The sequence below is a fragment of the Mustela lutreola genome, chromosome 3, assembly GCF_030435805.1.
Source record: "Mustela lutreola isolate mMusLut2 chromosome 3, mMusLut2.pri, whole genome shotgun sequence".
Taxonomy (NCBI): domain Eukaryota; kingdom Metazoa; phylum Chordata; class Mammalia; order Carnivora; family Mustelidae; genus Mustela; species Mustela lutreola.
Window position 1 is genome coordinate 43271738 of NC_081292.1, and position 27030 is coordinate 43298767.

A 27030-nucleotide genomic window follows, 5' to 3' on the forward strand; every position below is an offset into this window, starting at 1 on the left:
TAAACCCTTTAAACTTCAATCTTTAATTCACAAAATTATCACTCTCTCTCTCTTTAATTACATAGAACATGAATACCTTTAATTGATTTTATCCGTTCAGTTTATTACACATCTTTTATCATTCCCTTAGTCTTTGTACTGATACTCAGCGTTCAAAGTGTAAAGTGGAGGATATGGGAATTCTTTGTTGGTTATCGCTTCTCTCTATCTTTTTATAAGGAATGCTTTTCATGTTCATCACACAAATGTCATTCTTTCCTTGCTTGAGTGTTTGCCTAAGGTAGGTCTAGTAAAAATTTAAATGCAATTCTCAAAATTAAGAACCAAATCAACATGAAGCACTTAATGAAAGGTGCTAGCATTCTGTTGCTCTGTCTTCTCACCATGTAACAAAGCAAGTGATTCTATAGAAGGTATGAAGCTATGCAAGTAAAAATCATGCACATTACTGTTCCCTGTTTTCTTGTAATTTCTGCATGTTCCCAATGGATACCTATATGAGTGAGCATTTAAGAACCATGTGACTGGGGTCATCTATATTCATTTTCTATTTCTTTAGCCAAGAGATCCAAAGTATGTTTTTCAAATTATTTAAAAATAATAAAGATGAAAAGATATTTTTTTCTATCAATACCTTACTTACCTGAAGACATATAAGTTCAGATACAAAGATCTGGGGCAGAAATAAAATGAACTTTTTTATTATATGACATGGCTGACACTTATTATATGACATGGTGTTTAGTAATTTAAAGGTAGATGTAATGGAGTATAAAAGAAAATGAAATAAAATATATTTATAAACTATATTAAAATAATTGAATTTTTAATCAGTAAACATTTATGTATTTCCTGTGCTTGTGGCCTTTTATTATGAACATCAGTGATCATTATTCTATTTGTTCACAGGGGCAAATAGCAAATTACTGACAATAATCATTCTCTTTTGGAAATATCTTCTAGAGGACCTGATTCAGAGGTAAAATGTTAACTTACCTGAAGGAGGATTTTATCAACACTGTTGAAAATTAGCCAGTGAGAAAGAGAGAAAACTTGCGGACTACTAATGCCATCTTATAGGATAATAAAAATTGATTCTAAAATAGAAGCCTCTAAGACATATGTTAAAATAGTGACATTTTAACTTACTAATAAGAATATAGTTTAAGAAAGGATTTAACATTCTTTGTCTTTAAAAATAATTGCTAGTAATAGCCTGCATAGCTATGTTTAACTGATTCAATAATTAGATATCAGATGACCCATTTCCAGGTATATATTAATTAATTTTCTATTGCTACATAGCCAATTACCATGAACTTGGTGACTTAAAGCAACAACCATTTATTAGCTCCCAGTTTTGCAGGTCAGAAGTCCAGTGTGGTCTGGCTGGGTTCTCTGCTCAGGGTCTTACAAACCTGAAATAATACCAGGGTGTTCAAGGCTCTGTGGAAGAATCTTCGTTTAAAATCAGATATGTTGGGCGCCTGGGTGGCTCAGTGGGTTAAGCTGCTGCCTTCAGCTCAGGTCATGATCTCAGGGTCCTAGGATCGCGTTCCTGCATCAGGCTCTCTGCTCAGCAGAGGGCCTGCTTCCCTTCCTCTCTCTCTGCTTGCCTCTCTGCCTACTGTGATCTCTCTCTGTCAAATAAATAAATAAAATCTTTAAAAAAATATCAGATATGTTGTTGTCTGAATCTAGGTTTTGTGGTTGTAGGATTGAAATCCTCCTTTCCTCTTAGCTCCTTTAAGCCACTCATATGTCTTGCCACATGGCCCTATCCAGCCGTGGAGAATTTCTCAGGCATCAAATCCCTTTTAGTTTGAAACTTTCTAACTTGTCTGACCTCTAAACCAAGATTTAAAGTGCTCTTATTATTAGATGAGTCCCAGTTTGAAAATATCCCTATTTTAAAGTCAGCTGATATAGACATTAATTAAATCTGTGAAACTTCTTTTGGTATTTAATTTAACATAATCATAGAAGTTATATTTCATCATATTCACAGGTTCTGCCCATACTCAAACTTTGATTTATTCTGTTCTCAAGATCACCTCATTATTTTTGTAGCTAATATGAGGTCTTTCTTGCTATACCCACTTAACATTTTTGTATTTACATTTGACATACCGCTTCCTACATCTCTGCAACTATTATCATAGTTTTTTTTTTTTTTTAAGATTTTATTTATTTATTTGACAGATAGAGATCACAAGTAGGTGGAGAGGTAGACTGAGAGAGAGGAAGGGAAGCAGGCCCCCTCTTGAGCAGAGATCCTGACACCACCAGGTTCGATCCCAGGACCCCAGGATCATGACCTGAGCCAAAGGCAGAGGCTTTAACCCACTGAGCCACCCAGGTGCCCCTATCATAGTTTTTTCTTATCTGCCTTTAGAACAGGATAGACATAGGGAATCCACACACTGAGGTTCCTATTTTTGAAAAGCAGCTTGTGTATTTCTAGGCAAAGTTATTCTGGGTCTCTGTTTGACATTCACAACTGTTTTTAAGAAATCACACAGTATCCCAGTTAATCGCAAAAAGCTGTAATATATATAGGAATTGATGTGACAGGAATATAATAATGAATTATAAGGTCATCAGATTTAGATGTACAGGTTAAGTTTGGGTACAATACTAGGGGGATAAAAAAACAAACAAACCAAAAGTCATATAAAGAAAGACAAATACAAGGTGGTTACTGGGCTGGCCACAGCTGCATTAGAAAACATAGACTTTTTTTTAGTCAAGTGGGAAATCTCCAGACATGCTGTACAGAACCAATTACAGCTAACTCTTGAACAACATGGGTTTGAACTGTGTATTTAAAATATGTGGATTTTTTTTCAATAAATATAGTATTTTTTGTAGCTTTATGGTAAGAATACAGTATATAACACATATAACATAGAAAATTGTGGTAATTGACTGTTTATCCTGTTTATTTTATTGGCAAGGCTTCCATTCAACTGTTAACTTTTAGTAGTTAAGTTTTGGGGGAATTAAAAGTTATACATGGATTTTTGACTGTGGGTTGGCATCCCTAACCCATGTTGTTCAAAGGTCAATATATCTGAACTGAGAAAGAAAGAAATTTATCTACCTGCATCTTCCTATCTTTTGTTTCCCATTGGTCAAAGCTCATCTCGTGGTATGTTATTGTCCTTGTACTTTTCAGATCATTGTTGGGGAAGTCAAATCTCACAATGTGTACTCTGTGGCTTCATTAGACTCTTGGAAGTGTTGGGAGGAGCCAGGCTTCCTGTGGGTGTAGGATTATGTATGTCCGTGACAGAGGAGGTAGTAGTGGAAGCTGTAATTTACCCTTACACTTTGAGGAACTCAAAACAGAAAGTGGTATTAGAAGATGAGTTGAAGGTATTGGCTGGTGTTGACCATTGAGCAAGGACTGAGGCTATAGTAGGCAGTGAATATGGAGAAGTATGGAAGTTGGGTCTAAGGATGATTTATAGCAATTGCATCTGGATAACATCTTTAACAATTCTTTATCATGTAAAGGTGCCTTTGATAGAACCTAAGCCACAGTTTGAACTCATTGAATGTTTATCAAATTTAATCTTTAGGTAATGTATTCTCCTTGGTTCTTAGAGTCTCTTCAAAATTTGCATTTTTTTTACTGACAGGGAAATAACTCAATCAAAATTAATATAAGAAACAATAGCTATCATTCTGTTGGATACCTTTGTTAATTGAGTCTTAGAGTTGTACTGAAGAACATTGATCATATGGATGTGTTGCTTTTCAAATGTGAGTATTCAACCAGGTCAGTATTCTTTACTAGTGTAGACAAAAGCTAGTTGTCTATATTTCACAGTTACAGCAGAATTCAGATTAGAATTATATTACAAATATTACAAAAATATTTTCTTATTGTCATTGTTAGCAAGATCAGGGTAGGGTGGAACCCAGGTTCTCTGAAAAGGCTAGTTGAACTGTCCAAAGACCCCCTACTAGGATAAAACATAAACAGAAACCTAAGCACATCAAAATTAAATTGTTGAAAACAGGGATAAAAGAAATCCAAAATAGTCACAGCAGGGGATTTATATGAAGTAAAGAAAAAAATTAATTTAAAGAATGTTCTTCAATACTATGCCAACTAGAAGACAAAGGAGTGACATATTTCAAGTACTGAAAAAAAATTCTATACCCAGCAAAAATATTCTTTAAACATGAAAGACAAAACAAATACTTATGTATCTAAAAAACCAGCTGAGAGAATTTGTTGCCAAAAACTTACACTGCAAGAATTGTTAAAGGAAGTTCTTCAGAAAAAAGGAAAATTAAACATCAAACTATGAATGAATAAAAAGAACTGGAAATAGGAAATATGTTGATAAATATGAAAAACATTTTTCTCATTTTTAAAACTTTGAAAAATATATTTGTTTAAAGCAAATATATTGGCTATGGCTTATTTATTATACATGTAGATGTAACATGTGACATAATAATGTCCCAAAGGATTGGGGAAGGAAAATGGAAGCTTACTGTAGTAGTAGCAGATTATTTGAAGATAGACTGTGACAAGAAATATATGGACATTATAAATTCTAGAGTGACCACTAAAAATATGAAACAAGAAGGAATAACTACAAATTAAAAGGGAAGATAGAATAGAATACTAAAATATGTTCAATTAATTGCAAAGCAGAAAGTAAAGAACAAGGAAAAGAATAGAACATAAATTTCATGATAGTAGATATAAACACAAACAATTCCATTAAATAAAGTGATTCTCACACTCCATTTATATATATATATATATATATATATATATATATATATATATATTTATGAATAAATAAAATGTTTTATTTATTTATTTGAGAGGGGAAAGGGGCAGAGGGAGAGAGAAACTCAAACAAACTCTGTGCCAAGTGGGGAGCTTGATGCGGGACTCAAGTTCATGACCCTGAGATAATGAGCTGAGCCAAACCACTCAGTTGCTTAACCTACTGTGCCACCCAGGTCCCCCCTTAACACTCTGTTTAAGCCAAATATTTTCAGACTGGGTAAAAAAGCAAGACCCAACTGTATGCTATGCACAGATCGATCCAATTAAATACCTCTGTGCAAGCATTCTCAGTTGTATGTCTTTCTTGTTTCCACCAGATAACCAAAGAATTTGATATTTTGATGTTTATTATTAAGAAACATGAAAAAATATATATATTGTATATTTTCCTTAAGTAGTATCAGCTATTAATTTGAATTTTTTTTTTTTAATCTATTTGAGAGAGAGAGAGGGAGAGCATGAGCAGGGGGGTGGGGCAGTGGGAGAGGGAGAAGTAGACTACCCACTGAGCAGGGAGCCCTACTTGGGGTTTGATCCAAGGATGCTGAGATCATGACCTGAGCTGAAGCAGATCCTTAACTGACTGAGCCACCTGGGCGCCCCTTGAATGTTTTAAAACCTTATGTAAATTTATCTCTGTCCACAGATTTTTTAAAAATATTTTGTTTATTTATTTATTTTAGAGAGAAAGAGAGATTGAATGGGAAGTGGGGAGAGCAGAGAGGGAAGGAGAGGTAGGGAGAAAGAATCCCAAGCAGACCCTGTAGTGAATGCAGAGCCCCAAGTGGGATAGATCCCACAACCTGAGCCAAAACCAAGAAGGGGGGCCTCAACACACTGAACCATCCAACCATCCAAGTGTCCTTCATTGCCTACACATTTTAACCTCATTATATTTCACTGATGAATGAATTATGATGTACATACAGAACTTTGGACTTTTTTTCCAAGTTTTTAAAATTTTTGCTATCGTTAAATAGCTTTTTGAGTGTTTTGTTTACATAGAGGATGTTTCACTAGTTCATATAACTAACAGTGAAACTGATGTTTCTGACACATACATATTTTGGATTTTATTGGATATTCTGTAGCTCTCCCCAAAATGCCCATTAACTACTGCTCTTATTTTATTGTAATAATCTATTCTCTTAAAAAAGTTCTGTAAGAAGTTGCATATATTTTTATGTATTCATGGTATTTATAGGTGTTTAAAAATTTTTATTGCTACAGTAATTTATGATTTTTGTATATAGTTTTTATAAATTGTAACTTTGCTGAGCTCTTATGAAAAAATCTTATACTGATTCTAATAATTTGTTGTGTTATATTATTTGTGAATCATACTCATAACTTTTTTTTTCTTTCAATTCCTATGTCCTGTCTCCCCTTGTCTCTCTATATTACCTGGATTTCTGATTATAGTGATTGTCTTGTTCATGATTTTTCACAATTAAGGATAATTTTCTTTTTCTGTTTGCTACCATCAGCAATGTAAGAAGGTTCTTTTCTATTGCTATTTCCCTCCTTCTGCTTTGTCTCTTTTCTCTCCTCCTTCCCTTCTTTTCTTCTTTGTCTCACTCTTTAAGAATCAATGGATATTGATTATAACTTTTTTCATGTATCTGTTGAGGACTTCCAATTTTTTTCAGCTGAAATCAGTTAACATGGAGAATATTACTAATGTATTATCTAGTGTTAAACTTTCAATTTTTGCTATTAGCCCAGCTCTATTGTGGTAAACATTGTTATATGATTATATACACATATTGTATTTATTTTCCAATATTATACTTAGGATTTTATCTCTCTTTTTATAAGTCAGTGTGACCTATGATTTCTCGTTCTCATAATGTCCTTGCCTTGGTGTCATTGTAAGGATTTGTTAGCCTCATGAAATGAGTTGAGCAGTGTTGTATCTATTTGTATCTTTCAAAATAGCTTATCATTCTATAAAACAGCTTGTTTATATGGATTATCTGTCTCTTGAATGGTTAATAGAATTTACCTTTAAAACTATCTAGGGGCACCTAGGTGGCTCAGTAGGTTAATTAAGCTTCTGCCTTTAGATCAGGTCATGATCTCAGATCTCATGATCTCAGGTCCTAAGATCCAGACACGAATCCAGCTCTCCACCTGCTTCCCCCTTTCTCTCTGCCTGCCTCTCTGCCTACTTGTGATCTCTGTCTGTCAAATAAATAAATAAAATCTTTAAAGAAAAACAAAAATACAAACAAAAAAACCCCTATCTAGTCTTGTTGCTTTTGTTTTATGTGTATATCTTTTAATTTTTAAGGGTAGATTTTAAACACTGATTGATTCCTTTAAATGACTTTTATTCTATTCAATTTATGCTACCTTTACCTTCTTGAACTGGTATTAGTGATATTTTATCTTAATTTTTAATTTTATTTACAAGAATTTTTTTTACCGTATCTTCTTCTTAATTAATAGTAATAGTTGCTGAATGTTTAGCCATGTTTCCTTATATATTTCTAATACTTTTGTATCTTTTTTCTTGTTCTATCACAAGAGTTTGTTTCATGTTTTTATTTTTCAAAAACTTTTGTCTAGGTGGATCATCTCATCTTTTTTGTGTCTTTGTTTCATTGTTTATTGCTTTTAGCTTATTTTATCACTTGTAATTTGGGAGACTTTTTTACTCTTTTTTTCCCCTAGTATTTTCTTTTTAGTTCTCTTTTTTCAGTTTCTTGTTTATTTAAATTTCTTTCTTCTTAAGTATTATGTTAGCTGAATCCTATATGTTTTGTAACCTTTCATTGATGTATAATACATAAATTATAAATAATAATATATAAAGCAACATAGCACAAGAGTGTTAGATGTTCAGTTTTCATAAAGACTCATGTAAACAAAACCCTATGAATGTTTTTATTTTATTTTAATTTTATTTTTTCTTTTCAGTGTTCCAGAATTCATTGTTTATGCACCACACCCAGTGCTCCATGCAATGCATGCCCTCCATAATACCTACTACCAGTCTCACCCACCCTCCCAGCCCCGGTCTCCTCCAAAACCCCCAGTTTGTTTCTCAGAGTCCACAGTCTCTCATGGCTTTCTCCCCTTCCAATTTCCCCCAACTCACTTCTCTCTATCTCCCAATGTCTTCCATGTTATTCCTTATGCACCACAAGTGAGTGAAACCATATGATAATTGACTCTCAGAACCCTATAAATGTTTTAATCTCAATAATCTATAACATTGCTGGAATGTAAAGTCTTTTATTGCTTTTTAACCATTCCAAATATCTATCTTCCATATTTTCACTTTGATAGCTTTTCTTTAATTATTTCTCTTTTGTGAAACTGAATGCTCTTAGGTCAACTATCAAGCAGTACTTTAACATCTTTTTTTTTTTTTTAAAGATTTTATTTATTTATTTGTAAGAGAGAGAGAGAGAGAGAGAGCACAGGCAGACAGAGTGGCAGAGGGAGAAGTAGGCTCCCTGTGGAGCAAGGAGCCTGATGTGGGACTCAATCCCAGGATGCTGGGATCATGACCTGAGCCAAAGGCCGCCGCTCAACCAACTGAGCCACTCAGGCATCCCACTTTAAAATCTTTTTAAATGAAATGCTTTATAAAAGGCAATACAGAGACACCTGGGTAGCTCAGTCAGTTAAGCCTTGAGCTCTTGGTTTTGGTTCAGGTCATGATCTCATGGGTCATGGGCTAGAGCTCTGTGGTGTGGCTCCACATTCAGCAGGGAGTCTGCCCCGGGGGTTCTTTCCTTCTGCCCCCACTCTCATTCTCTCTCTCTCTCTCACTCTGGAATAAATAAGTTAATCTTAAAAGAAAAAAAAAAGTATTATGTACTTGATAGAATAGGAATTAAGGAATAAGCAATGGAAGATAGATCCCAGTACAAAGTAGAATTTATGGTTTTCTCATTTGTGTTTTGATTCATATCTGGGGTATTTTTTCTTTATCAATAGATTGCTATAAAAACATATAAATGTACTTTTAGGGGTATCTGGGTGGTACAGTTGGTTAAGCATCAGCTCTTGGTTTTGGCTCAGGTCATGATCTCACTGTCATGAGATTGAGCCCCACATCGTGCTCTGCGCTCAGCATGGAGTCTGCTTAAGACTCTCTCTCCCGGGGCACCTGGGTGGCTCAGAGGTTAAAGCCTCTGCCTTCGGCTCAGGTCATGATCCCAGGGTCCTGGGATCGAGCCCCATGTTGGGCTCTCTTCTCAGCAGGGAGCCTGCTTCCTCTTCTCTCTCTACCTGCCTCTCTGCCTACTGTGATCTCTGTCTGTCAAATAAATAAATAAAATCTTAAAAAAAGAAAAAAAAGACTATCTCTCCCTTTGTCTCCCCTCCTCTATCTCTCTTTAAATCTCTCAAGATTAGAATAAATCTTTTAAAAAGAATAAATTGACTTTTGCATTTTTGCAAAATGCATACTTGTTTCTATGTAGCAGAATTATATTAGTTAATAACCCAGTGCTTCTCCCCATTAACCTATTTTCTCAGTTTTTAAACTCGATACTTTTTATTGTATTTCTCTGGCAGTATAGTTTGGTGGTTTTAAAAATGAGCAATTTGCATTATTGTTTATAAACACAAGTTTTAATAATACAATCTGTTTGGAAACTACCAGTCTGAGAAATCCTTGTATTAGTAAAATGGTAATGATATAATCACATGAGACATCAAAATAATGAATGCATTTAACGCAACTTTTATGAAATTGGATGTATACTAGTTATTTTTACACTTTTGACAGTTATTTACTAATAAAGCTATTTTTTAGTAAGTCATACAGAATTATGAAACTATTAGAAACAAAATAACCATAAAGAGCTTTCTGATGGCTGCCTTGAGATGTTTATTTCCTCTTATATACTCAGATAAACTTTACCTAAGTGAACAGATCTTTCATTGGTTTTAAAAGATATGTTTAAAAATATATAGTATTATTATTGGGCTTCTCTAATTTGTTTGTTTCTAAGATTTGTTTCTAGGCATGAAAATAATTATTCTTAACCTGATACATATGATCATGTACACTAGTTTGTCTTAATTTGAAGGAAATTTAGGAATCATTTAAGAAGGGAAATAGCATGGTTTGCCAAGGCCATGCAATTTTTTTTTTTTTTTTTTTTTTTAAAGACTGGGCTCAACTCAAGTTTTGTATGTTCTGGTCTGGTATACTAACATTGATGTTTCTTAGAAACTATCCATGTACCAAACTAGAATTTTCTTTTCCAGTTTGCTTTTCCTAAAGTAGTTAGCCAAAGAGAAGGAGAGAGAAAGAAAAATCTAGCTAATTTTTTTTTGAAGTTTTTAAAACCTTTCTATTATTGCAATATAGTTAACATACAATGTTATATTGTTTTTACTTGTACAATATAGTGATTTGGCAGTTCTATGCAATATACAGTACTCACTATGATAAGTGTAGGTACTGTCTGTCACCATATACTGTTATTATAATGCAATGGACTATATTCCCTATGCTGTATTTTCCTCCTCATGACTTAATTATTTTATAATTTGATGTTTGTATCTCTCAATTTCCTTTATCTATCCTTTATCTATTTTGGCTGTGCCCCCTTTTCTCTGCAAATAACTGTTTGTTCTCTTTATCTATGAGTTGGTTTCTGGGTTTTTTTTTTTTTTTTTTTTCAGTTTTTTGGTACTTTTTTTTTTTTTTTTTTTTTTTTTTTTTAAGATTCTACATATAAGCGAAGTCATATTTTTGCTCTTAAGTGGCTTTTCCCAGGATGTTTTTCTTGAATTTGAAAACCTAATTACTTGAGATAGGTAATATACATCGAAATGACTAATAATTAGCATAAGTGATAATTGCCAAAAATAATTGCCACAAACTAAAAGAAAACTTAATAAATGGGAGAAGATATTTGCCAATGACATATCCAATAAAGTGTTAGTATCCAAATATATAAAGAACTTATTCAACTCAACACCCAAAAAACAAGTAAGACATAAACAGACATTTCTCCAAAGAAGACATATAGATGGCCAACGGACATATGAAAAGATGCTTAACATCACTCATAATCAGAGAAATGCCAATCAGTACTACAGTGAGATATCACCTCACACCTGTCAGAGTGGCTAAAATAAAAAACACAAGAAACAAGTGTTGGTAAGGATGGGGAGAGATAGGAACCCTCTTGCACTGTTGGTGGGAATATAACGTGGTATAGCCACTGTGGAAAACAGTATGGAGATTCCTCAAAAAATTAAAAATAGAACTACCCTATGATTCAGTGATTGTACTACTGGATAGTTACCAAAAAAAGTATAAAAACGCTAATTCAAAGGATGGTATGCACCCCTATGTTTATAGTAGCTTTATTTACAATAACCAAATTATGGAAGCAGCCCAGATATCCATGAATAGCTGAATGGATAAAGAAGAAGTGGTATGTATTACAAATGGGACATTATTCAGCCATAAAAAAGGAAAGAAATCTTGCCATTTGCAACAATATGGATGGAAGTACAGATTATAATGCTAAGAAAAGCCATTCGGGGAAAGAAATACCATATGATTTCACTCATATGTGGAATTTAAGCAACTAAACAAGTGAGCAAAGGGAAAAAAGAGAGGGAGAAACAAAAAATCAGACTCTGAATTATAAACTGATGGTTATCGGAGGATAGGTGGTTAGGGGCATGGGTAAAATAGGTGATGGGGATTAAAAAGTACATTTTTGATGAGCACTGACTATTGTAGGGAATTGCTGAATCACTATATTATACACCTAAAGTAATATAGCACTGTATGTTAACTATACTGAAATTAAAATAAAAGACTTAATAAAAAGAAGTGTGAAAACTATCATTTTCCAATTTTAGAATAAGTGATGAATCCATATACATACAAGTAATTGCACAATGTAGATCTTTATAGATCTGATGTTAGCAATTCAATATATGCAATCTATTTCTTTTTTATGGTGAATCTTATTGAAACAACACTTTTAGTTGTCTGTTTAGAATTCCATTAATCCTTATCTTCAAAGAACCTTGATTTTATTACACTAGCTATTTTTCCCATATGCAGACGTATGCTTATGAGAAGTAGACCCCATGGCCATCTTTAGGGATAAGCCTAGTTGTTTTAAGAGCAGTCTCATTTTTCTTGCCATAGAGTGGAACACTTGTCTGTAAGGCATAAAGTAATGTGATTGATTGACATCTGTGGGGGATTTGATATTTGAGATTACTGTTTCTCTCAAGTTGGTCTACATTAGCATAGGTTAGTTACTTATTAGATTTAGTTCAAATGGGCTTTTGTATATTGTTTTTTAGGTGATCTACAAGTTGAAAATCTTAGGTATTAACTTTTTATTACAAAATATTAAACAAAAAATTAAATATGACAAATTTCCTTGATAGTAATGCTGATAGGTTTGTTACTGTTAGAAAAGAAAGTTATAAATATAAATGTAGAAAGGGAAAAACTACAATGAATTGTGCGGCATTGGGTTGGAAGTTGGAAGCACTGAATTCATGCCAATACATATGTTCCCTAGCTCTGTGCACTGACAAGCTTAGAAATGGTATCACTCGTTAGCAAGGAGCATATCCTGTCCCCAGATCTTGATGTCTAAATACTGTTCTTCACCGAAAGGTAACTGGGCTCATGGGAGAAATGACAGATTCCAGGGCAGGATCACAGAGAGTATAAGATGAACCTTGAATATTTTCTTGTGCCAGAAAATAACAGGTGTTTAAAAAATGATGGCAATATGTCAAAACGATATAAACCACTTGAAGGACCTTTCATTGGCTAAACCCAGGACAACCTGAGCATCAAAATAAACAAGTGATATATATGAATTTTGACCTGTTGAACAAAATAGCAATTTACAAGTGAGTATATACTGCTATAAACACAGAAATGAATAAATAGGAAGAAGGAAATACTTTTTAATACCATAGAATATGAGCTAATAAATGTAGAAGGAATGATGAAATTAGAAAATCATCATTTGACAACTCTATGAGTATAATTAATTCAGCATGAAGCATCAATAAATCCTAAACTAGTAGTTGCAAATTTGAGAAGAACAGGATATTTATATAATTTCAAAGTACTCCCAACCAAATACTTATTAATTACAAAGAGGAAAAAACTAAATTCACAGTGGGGAAATCAGGTAGATTATCACCTTAATCAAGTGATCAAAGTTAACACTACAAATTGAGGAAAATAATGCAATGAGAAGAAAACAACACTGCTTCTGTGACATTCCTTCAGTTTAGTTAAAAAATAAATGAGATAGAACATAGAAAAAAACAAGTCAGTCGTTGGGACAAATGAGAAATTCACATTGGTCATACTCAGAATGCTGGATGTATGATCAAAGAAGCCAGGTTCTTGATACATATATTCAAAGGAATGAGGTACCCAAGGAGAGCACATGTGGAATGGATGAACTATGGGGAGCACCAGTGTTTAACAGGCAACCTGAGGAAGAGTGCATATGAAGATGGTCAAGAGAAAATCAAGATGGAATGGAGGAGAATTGGGACAGTGCTAGCTGGGAAACCAACAACTTAGTTTCAAGCCAAATACTCAGTAGTGCCACATGTCACAGAGAGATTCATAAATGAGGACAGCTTGTCTCACAGTATAATCTGATATTGTGGTATTGCCATATCTGCAGCAAGTATTGTCTAAAATAATAATTTGTTTCCTTAAATGGGATTTTTCCAGAAGATGTCCCTTTCCTTCCTTCTACTGCAATACCTAATGAATTACCAAAATTAGTTGAGGTACAGTGTGTTGTGAATTGTACTTGTGTTCTTTGTAGTTAGGGCAAGAGTATATTGGGGCAGGAGTTAGCCCAGAGCAGTCCTGGTTTATACTTGCTGTCCTGGTGTCACAGAGTACCCTTTCACTCTCAAGGTGTTCTGGCTTGGATGGTGAATTATATGGTCATCCTATACTAGGTCTCTGTTGCCAGAATATTCCTTTCCTATCTGAAGCTGGGGAGCTGATAAGCATGTCTCTTAGCCAGTTCTTAACATCTTTTATTCATGAACCATATGCTTGCTTATTCATTTCCCTTATAATTCTTCTAAATCAGCTTTCTAATAATATCTCTCTTTCACCAAACTTTACATGAAATGGAGGCTTCATGAGATGATAATATGCAAAATGTGAAAATTTGGTCAAGTAACATTGGGAATGACATATTCAAGTTCTATTTAAGAGATCAACAAGGCACATGTAGAGACTCAGAAAAGCTTTTCAGTAGACTTCCCAAAGTTGTTATATATTGTCCTAAAATGACCATATTTGGGGAACTTGGTTCACGTTTGCTTCGATGTAAAATACATGCAAACTAAGAAAAATAAAAACTTTTAACTTCAAATAAGTCAGACTTGGTTATTGTGATTTTGTTAGAGTTAGAGTGTAACAGAACGTTTCATCTACACTGAACACAGATATGTTATTTGGATGTTCCCAGTGAAATGTGTTTAAACACTTGGGCTAAATAGAAAAAAATATATACTTTTTGTCAGTAAACCTTTGTCTCTGGTAACTTATTGAAAGTTCTGAATCATAAGAATTCACTAATATCACTTGAGAACCAAGAAAAGGGAGTTTGTATTGAGAAATTATGATAAAATAGATATATATCTGTCTACTTAGGAATTACAGAGATGAGAATAGATGCCATCTGAGATGTTTGCATCTAGAAATTATTGTTTTCCTTCATCCTTTAGCCACCAGTTTTTGGTACCATCTGGACAGAATAAAACTTTTTATTATCTGTATGATAACTGAAACAATCTTGGGTTTCATATAATTCTCTTAAAATAACCAGTTTAAAGGGATTATAAGTATTGAAATATCAAGGCTTGTGACCTTTAGATCTATAATCCTATTTTCAATTAATCTTTGTCTCATCAGAAGAAACAGTCTGAAGGTGTATTAGTTAACAGCCAAAATAGACATGAAACTGCCTTTTCTCTACCTCGGGATCATTGAAGCCAAACATAGACTTTCTTCTTCTCATTCCTCGTGACTCATTAAGCTCTTAGCGTGCAGTGGTACATGCTGCGGGCCTTACTGGTTTTATACTAGAATTGCAGATGTCTTGGCTTTTTCAGTATGGTTGGATATGTGTCTCTTCTGTCGTCACTTTGTAATTAGTAAAACAGGGTTTGCTGTTCTATTTATATGATACCATATTATTATAACCTTAGAAATTTTTGACAGTAAAGTTGACATAATAAAAATCCTTTATTTCACTTGATCTTAGTTGAAATGCTGAGAAACGATTATATAAAATCTTTTATTTGAAAGATAGTATAATTTATATTACTAATGACCCTTTATTGACCATTAAAAGTTATATTGTAGATCAATCCTTGTTTAACTAACCTATCTTCTTTTGCAAATATAATGCAAAAAATTAACTGAAGTACGTTTCCCATTTTGCTGAATTTAAACTCTGTAAAAGTTATGATCATTTTCCAATTAGGAACATGGTCACTTACTTGGTAGAAATTCTCTCCTTCTCACATTTGAAGTGTTTATTCCTTTGATATTTGTGCAAAGTTCAGAATTTTAAAAATAATAATTTCATGGGACCCTGCTACTGTAGTACCCCTTCCCCCAGTGATGAGCATTGTTGATGGTACACTCAAGGCAGCTTTTTGTCTATTCTAGGCTGTATAAATTTAATGTGTTGTTTTCAAGTATGTCATGTGTCCAGATGCCACAACAATCTGTGCATTAAAAATGCATTAAAATAAAAGTAAGTAAAATATTTGTGAGTATTTTTTGATGGAGGCCAGGGAATTAGTGATACAATTATGTTTATATAAACCAATTCTATGAGGTTTCAGGAAAAACAAGAGCCTTGTTTTCTTTTTATTTTTCTTTCTTTCTTTCTTTCTTTTTTTTTTTGTAAAGATGTTATTTATTTATTTGACAGACAGAGATCACGAGCAGGCAGAGAGGCAGGCAGAGAGAGAGAGAAGCAGGTTCCCCGCTGAACAGAGAGCCTGATATGGGGCTCCATCCCAGGACCCCGAGATCAAGACCTGAGCCGAAGGCAGAGGCTTAACAACCCAGCCACCCAGGTGCCCCAAGAGCCTTGTTTTCTTACAGCAGTTATAAACATTTTAGAATGTATATTTCTAATACTCCCTTACCCTCATCACTTACCCCTTATTTATTTCTCCCTATTACTCCTTATATTACCTATTTTTGCTAATGACATACCATCCTTCTAGCTGAGTATTTTGCCAAGTGTGGTCCATGTACCTACTGAGATTGAAAATGTTGGCAGGGAGTTGGTGCTTGTTAAAAATTCAGTTTCCTTGGTCTTTCCTCAACCTTACTGACTGGGTTCTTTGAATAATGAGTCCTAGGACTTTGTATCTTAATTATAATTCTAGTTTAAAAGCACTGTTATCTTCAACTTTTCCTCTTCCTCATAATACCCCCTTTCTGCTCTTCCCAAATTCTGAAACGTCAATCACCAAATGTCTCTTCTTTTCTACTAAGTATTGCTCTCTTAGTAGATTGCCTTTGGAAAGTACCTAGATTTGTTTTAAGCTTGTTAATTATCTTCTAACCTTCTAGTCTTTAATAAACATACTAAAAAGTATCTGATTTGATTACCTGATTGCCCAATACCCTCTATGGTTTCCTGTTGAATTTAGAAAAAGTCTGCAGTTTCAGCTGATTTTTTAAAAGCTTCTTCAGCTTTGTCATACTGCCTTATTCATCTTCCACCAAAGAGGCTGAAGGATCTCACAGCCCCTGCTGAGGCCTTCCATCTACTTCCAGCAGCGTTTCTCAAATGCTAGTGCACAGAATTTCCTATAAGCTGGTTAAAAAAAAAAAAAAAAAAAAAAAAGTACTGATTCTTAAACATTAAAGGCCAAAAAACCAAGAAGAAGAACAACAACAACAAAACAACAACACCAAAACCCCCTGGAGATTTGTGGACCTGAGTCCTTGAGCTTTTGATTCACTAGGACTATGATGGGGGAGTCTGCATTTTGATCCCACACAACTCCTTATGTTGGTGTTGGATGGACAGCATTTTTGATAAGTGCTGACCTGGAGCCTCTAGTTGCTCCTGGTAAGTTGGTACCTAAGTAGACTCTACAGACCTGGGTCTTTCTTCCAAAGTGTTCAGATCCAGCCAGCTGAACCTTCCCAGAGGAAGTGGGAGTTCCTCATTTTACCCAGGCCGCAGCTGACTCCTGAAGAGGCCTGAGTACTCAATGCAGTTTTGAGATAACCTAATTCAAGATATGGCGCATTTCTGTTATCTTTATTTGCTGTCCAAGGTGACGCATTTAACTTTTTGTTCTCCCCTGAACACATATGCCCATGTTTTTCTGTGGTTTATTTTTATTCTTTTACTGGACCAGTCTATTGCTATTCTCTTTCTTCCATTTTTTTTTTTTATATCCCTCTTGAACCGTATCCATTCTCAAGCACTTCATTGATTATCACTTTTACCTCTTGACATTAATACACCATTTACATAAAGCCTTCTTAAGTCTCCACTTAAGTCTCTTCTTTCTTTAATTCTCCACATACCTGTGGATTAAAAGTCTGGTATCTTTTTATTTTCTTATTGTTGCTCCTAGGGCATTTACTTTTCCAAGCATATAAAAACAAACAAGACAAATGAAACAAGAAACCCAGCTCCTTTGTAGTTGATTCCATTTGACTATAGTCACCTCAATCTCCTTATTGCTGTTAAGTGTGGATATCCAGGTCACTCCTCCATCTTCCTAACTTAGAGTCTTTCTGCCTTAGCCCAAACCCTTCGACCATCCCGGGTGCCTTCACTATCCACAGGTGTGATGTTTGTATTATCGTGGCCCTCATTTCCTTGTCTGTCGTGCTGTTTTCCTATTACTTTAGTCACTCTGGATCATAACCTGCTGCATCGTAGTAACAGCATCAATCACACGATACTCTTTAGTTCTCCAGTCAAAGAAAGTCTAGTTCTTTTCTTCCCCAAACTGGTTATTTGATCTCATCCAAATTTTTAAGCCCCCAAATTGGCTCACTTTCTGCTTAACTCTACACCTTCTGCTGTCTTCACTTCCTTCTCTGGCTTTAGACGCCATGGCACATCACTTTATCCACTTTACAGAGTACCCTAACTTTAAACTTTTTAAACTTTATCCACTTTACAGAGTACTTTTTTTTGCCCTTCTGTCATGCCTCTCTGGGAAGTCCTAAACTTTACTTAATCGAGGTATCTATCCCTTCCCAAAGCCAGAAGTGAGCAGCTAAACTTTACTTAATCGAGGTATCTGTCCCTTCCCAAAGCCAGAAGTGAGCAGCCGAACACTCAGGAAAACCAAACCAAATGAAACCATGTAGTTTAATGCTACCATGGATTCATAGTTACCAAATTAATTCGATCTCATAGTGTTTCTCATTAATCCTGTTTTCCTTGGACAGCCCTTTCTATTTTGCTCCTGCATAAATTTTCCCCAGTTTAAATTCAAGCCTCTGCACTCAAATTTCCGAAGTCTCTACCTTTCATATCACTCTTAGAAGATAATCATGCCTCCTACTTCATAGTGAACGTGGAGCTGCCAGGTGGAACTTCTTCTTTGGACTACCAAACCTCAAAACTTAATTAATCTTACCCATCCTTTTTTCCTCTCTAGTGTTAAAGTGAAAGAAGTAGTTTGCTGTGATTACTACTTCTAGTGTGCACTGAATTCTATCCCTTCCTACTGACTTGAAAATCATTTTTTAATTTTTTTTTCTGTCTTTCCAACTCCTCACTTTCTATTGGCTCCCACTTATTTGGACAGACTCCAGTTTCCATCTGCCTTCAAAAACAAGCCCTCATGAGTAAAACCAAAGTATAAAAAAAGTCTTCCTTAACCTCTCCCTTCCTCTGAGTAATATCCTCTTTCCCCTTCCCTTTACTTATTTTGTAATAAATTTGTCTATGCTTTCCATCTCTGCTTTCTTACCTCTTATATATTCCTTCACCCATGGGAAGTAAGTGTTTTAATGAGTGTTTCAACAAAAAGGCAGGTATCACTGTTGTTAAATGATGTTACAAGGGCACATAAAACTGATAAATACTCACTCGATTTAGTTCTAAAGGAGCCATTGCTTCTTTCCCTCAGCACACTGTTTTTGAGATTTATCTCCATTGTTGCATATTATCAGTATTATTATTAGTAGTATTTTGCTGAGTAATATTACACTGTATGAATAAACCAGTTTATCAGTTCTTCTGTTGATCAACATGAGGGTTATTTCCAATTTTTGGCTATTATGAATAAAAATACTATGAATATACTTGTACAAAGCTTTTTTGTGGGTGTGTGTACTTATCTCTCTTAGATAAATACCTAGGAGTGGAATTGCTAGCAGTTAACTTTGTAAGAAATTGCCAATTTTCCAAAGTGGTTGTGATTTTACACTCCCATCAGCAATGTACTAGAAGTTCAGTTGCTCCACATCCTCCCAATATTTTGTATAGGAAAGCTTTATTTGAACCATTCTAGTGGGTGTAGTGATATTTTAATTCTTATTTTAATTTGCATTTTGCTGACTAATAACGGTATTGAGCTTTTTCATGTGCTTATTTGTCATCTGTGTATTTTCTTTGATGAAGTTGCTGTTCAAGTCTTTCATCCTGTTTTTTAAAATTGGGTTGTATGTTGTATATTACTGAGTAGTTCTTTATACATCCTGGGCGCAATTTTTTTCAGATACAGCTATTATGAATATTTACAAACTGTCTATAAATTACATATTTATTTTCTTTTTTCTTCCTTGTATCTTTGGTGAACAAAAACTAATTTTGATGAAGTTCAGTACATCCTCTTTTTTTTTCCTTTATAGTCTATACTGTGTTTTCTGAGAAATATTTGCCTACATGACGAAGGTCATAAAGATAATCTTTTTTCCTAGTAACTTTATTGTTTTAGCTCTTTTGTGTAGGTCTATGATCTATCCTCAATTTATTTTTATTTATTTATTTGAATGAGCGTGAGCAGTGGGAGGGGCAGAAGTAGAGGGATAAACAGGCTCTGCACTGAGTAGGGAGCCAGACATGGGGTTTGATCCCAGGACCCTGAGATCATGACCTGAGCCAAAGGAAGATGGTTAACCACCTAACTTACCCAGGTGCCCCTATCCTCAATTGATTTTTATATGTGGTGTGAGATAGGGGTCTAATTTTGGCTTTGTTTTCCCATAAGGATATACAGTTGTTCCAGCACTGTTTGTTAATACTGTATTCATTTTAGTTCCCTCATATGGCTGAAGGATGAGTCCCAACAACTAAGATTCCTTTCCTGGTATATGACTTTTGGGGGTTACACAGCTAACTATTTTGTAGCTTCTTTTCTTATGAATTTTTATATCAGTGTTGCATAGTTATCAGGATCTTAAGAATCACTTTTTCACATATTCAAATTTTGACATATTTTTTTCTGCAGCTGTAAAGGAAATTAATAAAGTGAAGATGAGGTAGGTAGTCACTTTGATCCCTGAAAACATTAAGAAGACCACTGGTTAGCTCTCCAGTTTTACACAACAGGAATTTGTTCCTGCTTGTAATAATTATTTCGATATTATATTTATGTCAAAGTGTACATTGTCTACTGTGTCACACTTAGATTGTCTCCTAAACTACTTATTTTTTTCATTTCCTTAAGTGTGGAGAATTATCTCTGGCGATCTGAATCATGTGCTTTTGCTTGAAATATTAAAATACAGATTCCACAAGTGGGGGAATATGGAAATGACACTTAAAGTACGTAGTAGAGCATGAGTAAATCCATAAAAATGTGAATGAACTTGTCAAAATCATGGAACTAAAATCTGAATTTGATAGTGCACCAGAACATGATTAAGGAACACATGACAAAGTTGTGTTATTAATGGTTCTGTATATTAAGAGTTTTATCTGGGAAATGGGCCATTATTTGGATGACTTAAATATGTTGCTTTCATGATCAGCTTTGAGTTTTTAAACCATCAGTTTGGGAATAATGAATGCATCAGATCAGGGACAAGTGCCTTCTTTATTTATTCACTACTTTGTTCATCCCAACATCAGCATAATATTTTATTTTTATGATTGGTTCTCAATTCTCATCTAGTCATAAACAAATAGGCAGATCTTCTGCCTATTTATAACTTCATTTTAAAGTAAGAATTTTCTTAAGGAAGGGTCTTTTAGCCTTAAAAACTGAGATGATTATGTTTTCTGTGGTCATGGGTTGAATTTTTTAATAACCTGTGTTTTGATCTGTATTTAAATGTCACAGTCTGGATTGAATGCTTTTTCTGGAAGCAGAGACATATGTGGAGGCTTCAGGTTTCTTATTTCTTTACTTGTTCTTTCTGGATTTCATAAAAAAGGTATAAATGAGCAATAAAGTAACTTGGTCAGAATGTGATAGGATATTGCATTACCTTTGTTTGTTTTTAAAGGTCACATATTGTATTTAAAAATACGTGTGGCAAATTGCTGTGTAAAATTCAGGTTAAGAAAGGATATTAAAAACAAAAACACTCTCTTTAATCTGAAAAGTCCTGAAGAGTGTAAAGTTTTAATTAAATAAAAATTAATTATGAAATATTTTAATATGCAATTTAGGCATTAAATAAAATTAGCATTTTTTTCTCCTTAAGTATGTGTTATCAAGTTTCAAGAATGTTAAAAACTTCTCTGATGATTTAATCTGAAATCATTCCTACAGCGAAATTCATAAATAATAAATATTATCTTATTAATCCATATTTTAGTTTAGCTGGGTCTCAGAGCAACTTAGTTCCTCAGGGAATGCAGTGTTCTTTATAAAAGAAGGTGATGAGATGTAATCTCCAAGGAATTAAATTGTGAAAACAATCTTGGTATTGTACATGCTAATATAAATCTGTTATTCCCTTTCCGCATCTATCACAACACATTTTAAATTGTGGCTGATCTTGTATGCAAATGGCTGCCTTATTAGAAATTGCGGCTCTACGTGCTAATGTCTCCCTGGATTTCTTGGGAGTTTGCTATCTCACCATCAAAGCAATAGAAATGAAAGATGATTACTGCAAGGCTTTGAAGAACAAAGAGAAGTCAGAACATTTTAGAGGTTCTAGATGTCTGAGGCACTGACAGTTTGCAACATACAAATGAATGGGAATCTCTTTAGATCATTTAAAATAGCCTCAATGTGTTTATTAGGAAAGTAAAATATTTTCTACCTTTTTGTATTTATTACAGCTAATAAAATGTAAGTCATTTGTGCATGGGTGTGTTCTTTAGACTTTTTTTTGCTTCATCATTTGGTAAAAATTGTATTTTGCTTAAAAAGTAGACTGAATAAAGAATAGAGTAGAATAATTTCAGAGAACAAAGTTTAAATTTTTGAAATTTTGGTTAAGAATTATCAGTCACCAAAATCATTGGGAACAAAAATTCAAGGCTAGTTACTCCTTAGAGTATCTCTTAGGTTGAAATTCTTTTAAAGATTTTATAGTCACAGGTTATATACATATAAAATGTATCAATTCCTAGAGTATAAGCTTTTATAAAATATAGGTTGTTTAGCTTTTTTGGTATCACTTTGTTTATTTAAAGTACATTTTAAAATAAGTAAAATCTAATTCCTTTTGTTGAAAAAATATTCTCAATGGAGCTCTTCCTTTTTTATTTACTACAGGTAAGGAATGAATAAGATACTGGCCTTTGAAGTATTATCTCTGTTAGGATTTTGGTTTAAATAACCAAGCAGGAATTGAGGGAAGCATAGTAAGTGGCTGTTTGGTAGGTGGCCTTAGGAATTTTCTTTTTAAAAAATTTTCCCGGGGCGCCTGGGTGGCTCAGTGGGTTAAGCCGCTGCCTTCGGCTCAGGTCATGATCTCAGGGTCCTGGGATCGAGTCCCGCGTCGGGCTCTCTGCTCGGCGGAGAGCCTGCTTCCCTCTCTCTCTCTCTGCCTGCCTCTCCATCTACATGTGATTTCTCTCTGTCAAATAAATAAATAAAATCTTAAAAAAAAAAAAAAAAATTTTCCATAAAAGCACAGACAAAACTAAATTGAAGAGGGAATAATGTGTTTGTATTTATTTATTTAAACTAACTTCTCTCTTAAAATGGAGTGATATTTTTTCTAGCCCCACGTAAGCAAGATTAAAATAACTTGACTCCCTTTTACAATTAGTAAATGCAAAACACTATGCAAATGGTTGCTACATGAATAAATTATATCATATCTATTGATATTTTTTGTGATGCTTATATTAATGTTCTAAATAATAACAAGTGAGAATATAGGATTAGGTGATGACTTGGTTTCATTTCTGAGATTTTAACGTTGTATTACCTTAGATGTGATAGCTACATGGTTTATGAGGTGAAGATTTAATTTATTTGATTTTTTGTCTTACTTTGCACATTCTTAAATATTACCATAATATTAAATGTGAAGACTATTATGAATAGAAAAACATATTTTTAGCAGTATTTATAGTTTTCTTACACATAAGTAGTAATTGTTAATTTGGGGATGCCTTTTACTGTGTTAGGTGGTATCGTTAGGATTGCTCTGTGTGACCACATATATAAATAAACAATACAGTTTGAACTGAACATATTTCAAAGACATTTGGCATTTGAGAACCTTAATAATGCTTTAGGAAAATTACAGTTTAATAATTTATATGGAGACATCTATACATACTTACATTAGGGTGATACTACTTACTGTAACAGATAAATATAAAGTATATAAAGGCTCAAATGCTACAAGTTATTTCTTGTTCTCACAGTGGTGTGAAGTCACAGGCTCTGCCATCCTCATTAGATTATTTCCAGCATTGCTCAGGGGGTCATCTCCATTTTATCCAGATGCATGGGTACATATAGAAAGTTTTTGTAGGTTGATTCTAGAAGTAGAAAACACTATTCATATTCTGTTGGCTGAAACTCAGTCACATCCCCACAGCTAACATCAAAGGAGGCTGGAAAAGTTGTCAGGTGAGCTCAGGAGCAAAACAAAACAAAAAACCCTAAAAAATGAAGAAGAACATGTATTCTAGTAAGTAACTAGGAATTTTTCCTGTAGTCTACCTTTCTGGTCATGAAATAGCCATGCACATCCTTTTCCCTGACTCTTTGGTAGGAAGATCCTAAAGTTACCCACTTATTGTGGCCAGGATAAGTCAAAGATCCCTCTTAGGTTGGAATGTGTTTCCTTGAAGTTTACAGACTATTAAATTTTGCTAATGGTGCAGCAGAAGATGACTGCTTCATATCTCCCATTTAAAGAAGGAAGAATGGGGGGAATGGGAAACATACCAGGAAGCACTGATGTAGCATGATAATGAAACCTGCTGTGCACGAGACCACTGATAAGGCCCATTGTGCAGACAGAAGTGTCTTCCTTGGACCCTCAATTATGGTTTTTTAAAGAAGTTTCCTTGTCCATTGTTCTTTATGGCCCTCACCTTCTGGATGGTTCTCCTTTCTGGTCACATATGAAGTGGATATTCCAAATCTACAGTTTGCTTCCTTGGGGGCTGCAATCTGCTGGTTTAAGTTTAGGGGTCCAAGGATTCATTTTAATTCACTTATTGTTTTAGGTAAAGTTGCAAATAAAATTCCCTCAGATTTTAGTATCCTTCTTAGCTATTTCTGATTAGTTCCATGTGATAGTGCATTTCTGCCAAATTCAATTTTTTAAAGTTTTTATTTCAATTCCAGTTAGTTGGCAGTGTAATATTTCAGATGAATAATACAGTAATTCAGCTCTTCCATACAATAACTTGTATGTACGCCCTCACAAGTGTCCTCCTTAATCCCTACCACCTACCTCACCCATCCCCTCACCCACTTCCCCTCTGGTAGCCATAAGTGTGGTCTCTATAGTTAAGAGTCTTTTTCTTGGTTTGCCTCTCTCTCCTGTCCTTCCCCCTCTCCCCCCTTGCCCATTTGTTTTGTTTCTTAAATTCCACACGTCTGCCACATATTTAAATTCAATAGAAATAGTAAGATTGAAAGATGTGTTGTGGATTAAATCAACCAGTGCATGTAATGAATAAGCATGAGAATATTAGTAAATGGTAGTCATTTATACTGTTTACAGAAGGAGAGACAGAACTAGAACTCATATTTATGCAATTTTCTTACCTGTCATGCTTTTTATTATTATTATTATTATTGTTATTATTTTATAAACATATATTTTTATCCCCTGGGGTACAGGTCTGTGAATTTTCAGGTTTACACACTTCATAGTGGTGAAGTGGTCGTGGTGAATAATCCTTTTTTTTCTTTTTTTTTAAAGATTTTATCCATTTATTTGACAGAGAGAGATCACAAGTAGGCAGAGAGGCAGGCAGAGAGAGAGAGGAGGAAGCAGGCTCCCCGCTGAGCAGAGAGCCCGATGTGGGGCTCGATCCCAGGACCCTGGGATCATGACCTGAGCTGAATGAAGGCAGAGGCTTAACCCACTGAGCCACCCAGGCGCCCCGTGAATAATCCTTTTAATGTACTGTTGAATCCTATTGGCTAGTACTTTGGTGAGAATTTTCGCATCTGTGTTCATCAAGGATATTGGTCTATAGCTCTCATTTTTGCTAGGATCCTTGTCTGGTTTTGGGATCAAGGTGATGCTGACCTCATAAAATGAGTTTGGCAGTTTTCCTTCCATTTCTATTTTTTGGAACAGTTTCGAGAGAATGGGAATTAGTTCTTCTTTAAATGTTTGGTAGAATTCCCCCAGGAAGCCATCTGGCCCTGGGCTTTTGTTTGTTTAGAGATTTTTGATGACTGTTTCAATCTCTTTACTGGTTATGGGTCTGTTCAGGTTTTCTATTTCTTCCTGGTTCAGTTGTGGTAGTTTATATGTTTCTAGGAATGCATCCATTTCTTCCAGATTGTCAAATTTGTGGTGTAGAGTTGCTCATAGTATGTTCTTATAATTGTTTGTATTTCTTTGGTGTTAGTTGTGATCTCTCCTCTTTCATTCATGATTTTATTTATTTGGTTCTTTTCTCTTTTCTTTTTGATAAGTCTGGCCAGGGGTTTATCAATCTTATTAATTCTTTCAGAGAACCAGCTCCTAGTTTTGTTGATTTGTTCTATTTTTTGGGGGGGGTTTCCATTTCATTGATTTCTGCTCTGATCTTTTTGATTTCTCTTCTCCTGCTGGGTTTAGGGTTTCTTTCTTGTTCTTCTCCAGCTCCTTTAGGTATAGGCTTAGGTTGTGTACCTGAGACCTTTCTTGTTTCTTGAGAAAGGCTTGTACCGCTATATATTTTCCTCTCAGGACTGCGTTTGTTGTGTCCCACAGATTCTGAGCCGTTGTTTTCATTATCATTTGTTTCCATGATTTTTTTCAATTTTTCTTTAATTTCCTGGTTGATCCATTCATTCTTTAGAAGGATGCTGTTTAGTCTCCACGTACTTGGGTTCTTTCCAAATTTCTTCTTGTGGTTGAGTTCTAACTTCAGAGCATTGTGGTCTGAAAATATGCAGCAAATGATCCCAATCGTTTGATACTGGTTGAGACCTGATTTAGGACCAAGGATGTGATCTATTCTGGAGAATGTTCCATGTGCACTAGAGAAGATGTGTATTCTGTTGCTTTGGGATGAAATGTTCTGAATATATCTGTGATGTCCATCTGGTCCAGTGTGTCATTTAAGGCCTTTATTTCCTTGTTTATCTTTTGCTTGGATGATCTGTCCATTTCAGTGAGGGGAGTGTTATTGTACTATTGTTGATGTGTTTCTTTGATTTTGTTATTAACTGGTTTTTATAGTTGGCTGCTCCCACGTTGGGGGCATAGATATTTAAAATTGTTAGATCTTCTTGTTGGACAGACCCTTTGAGTATGATATAGTGTCCTTACTCATCTCTTATTATAGTCTTTGGCTTAAAATCTAATTGATCTGATATAAGGATTGCCACCGCAGCTTTCTTCTGATGTCTGTCCATTAGCAGGGTAAATTCATTTCCACCCCCTCACTTTAAATCTGGAGGTGTCTTCGAGGTTAAAATGAGTTTCTTGTAGGCAACATATAGACGGGTTTTGTTTTTTTATCCATTCTGATACCCTATGTCTTTTGATTGGGGCATTTAACCCATTAACATTCAGGGTAACTATTGAGAGATATGAATTTAGTGCCGTTGTATTGCCTGTATTGCCGTTGTATTGACTGTTACTCTATATTGTCTCTGCT

The 27030-nt window shown here is 34.6% G+C and overlaps 1 protein-coding gene across 8 annotated transcripts in view; it reads left to right on the forward strand.

The window, feature by feature from the left end:
- Nucleotides 1-27030, forward strand: part of TRIQK (triple QxxK/R motif containing) — a 103044-nt gene that overhangs the window by 19018 nt on the left and 56996 nt on the right. For 2 of the 8 annotated variants that reach the window (XM_059166043.1, XM_059166044.1), the window contains 2 exons: nucleotides 910-979; nucleotides 3645-3768. The exons of 5 other annotated variants lie outside the window; for them this stretch is intronic. In XM_059166043.1, the coding sequence (XP_059022026.1) occupies nucleotides 3751-3768 (18 nt within the window). In that variant the 5' untranslated portion in view covers nucleotides 910-979; nucleotides 3645-3750. The remainder of the gene's footprint in view (nucleotides 1-909; nucleotides 980-3644; nucleotides 3769-27030) is intronic. One more of the 8 variants, XM_059166046.1, reaches the window with a different exon arrangement.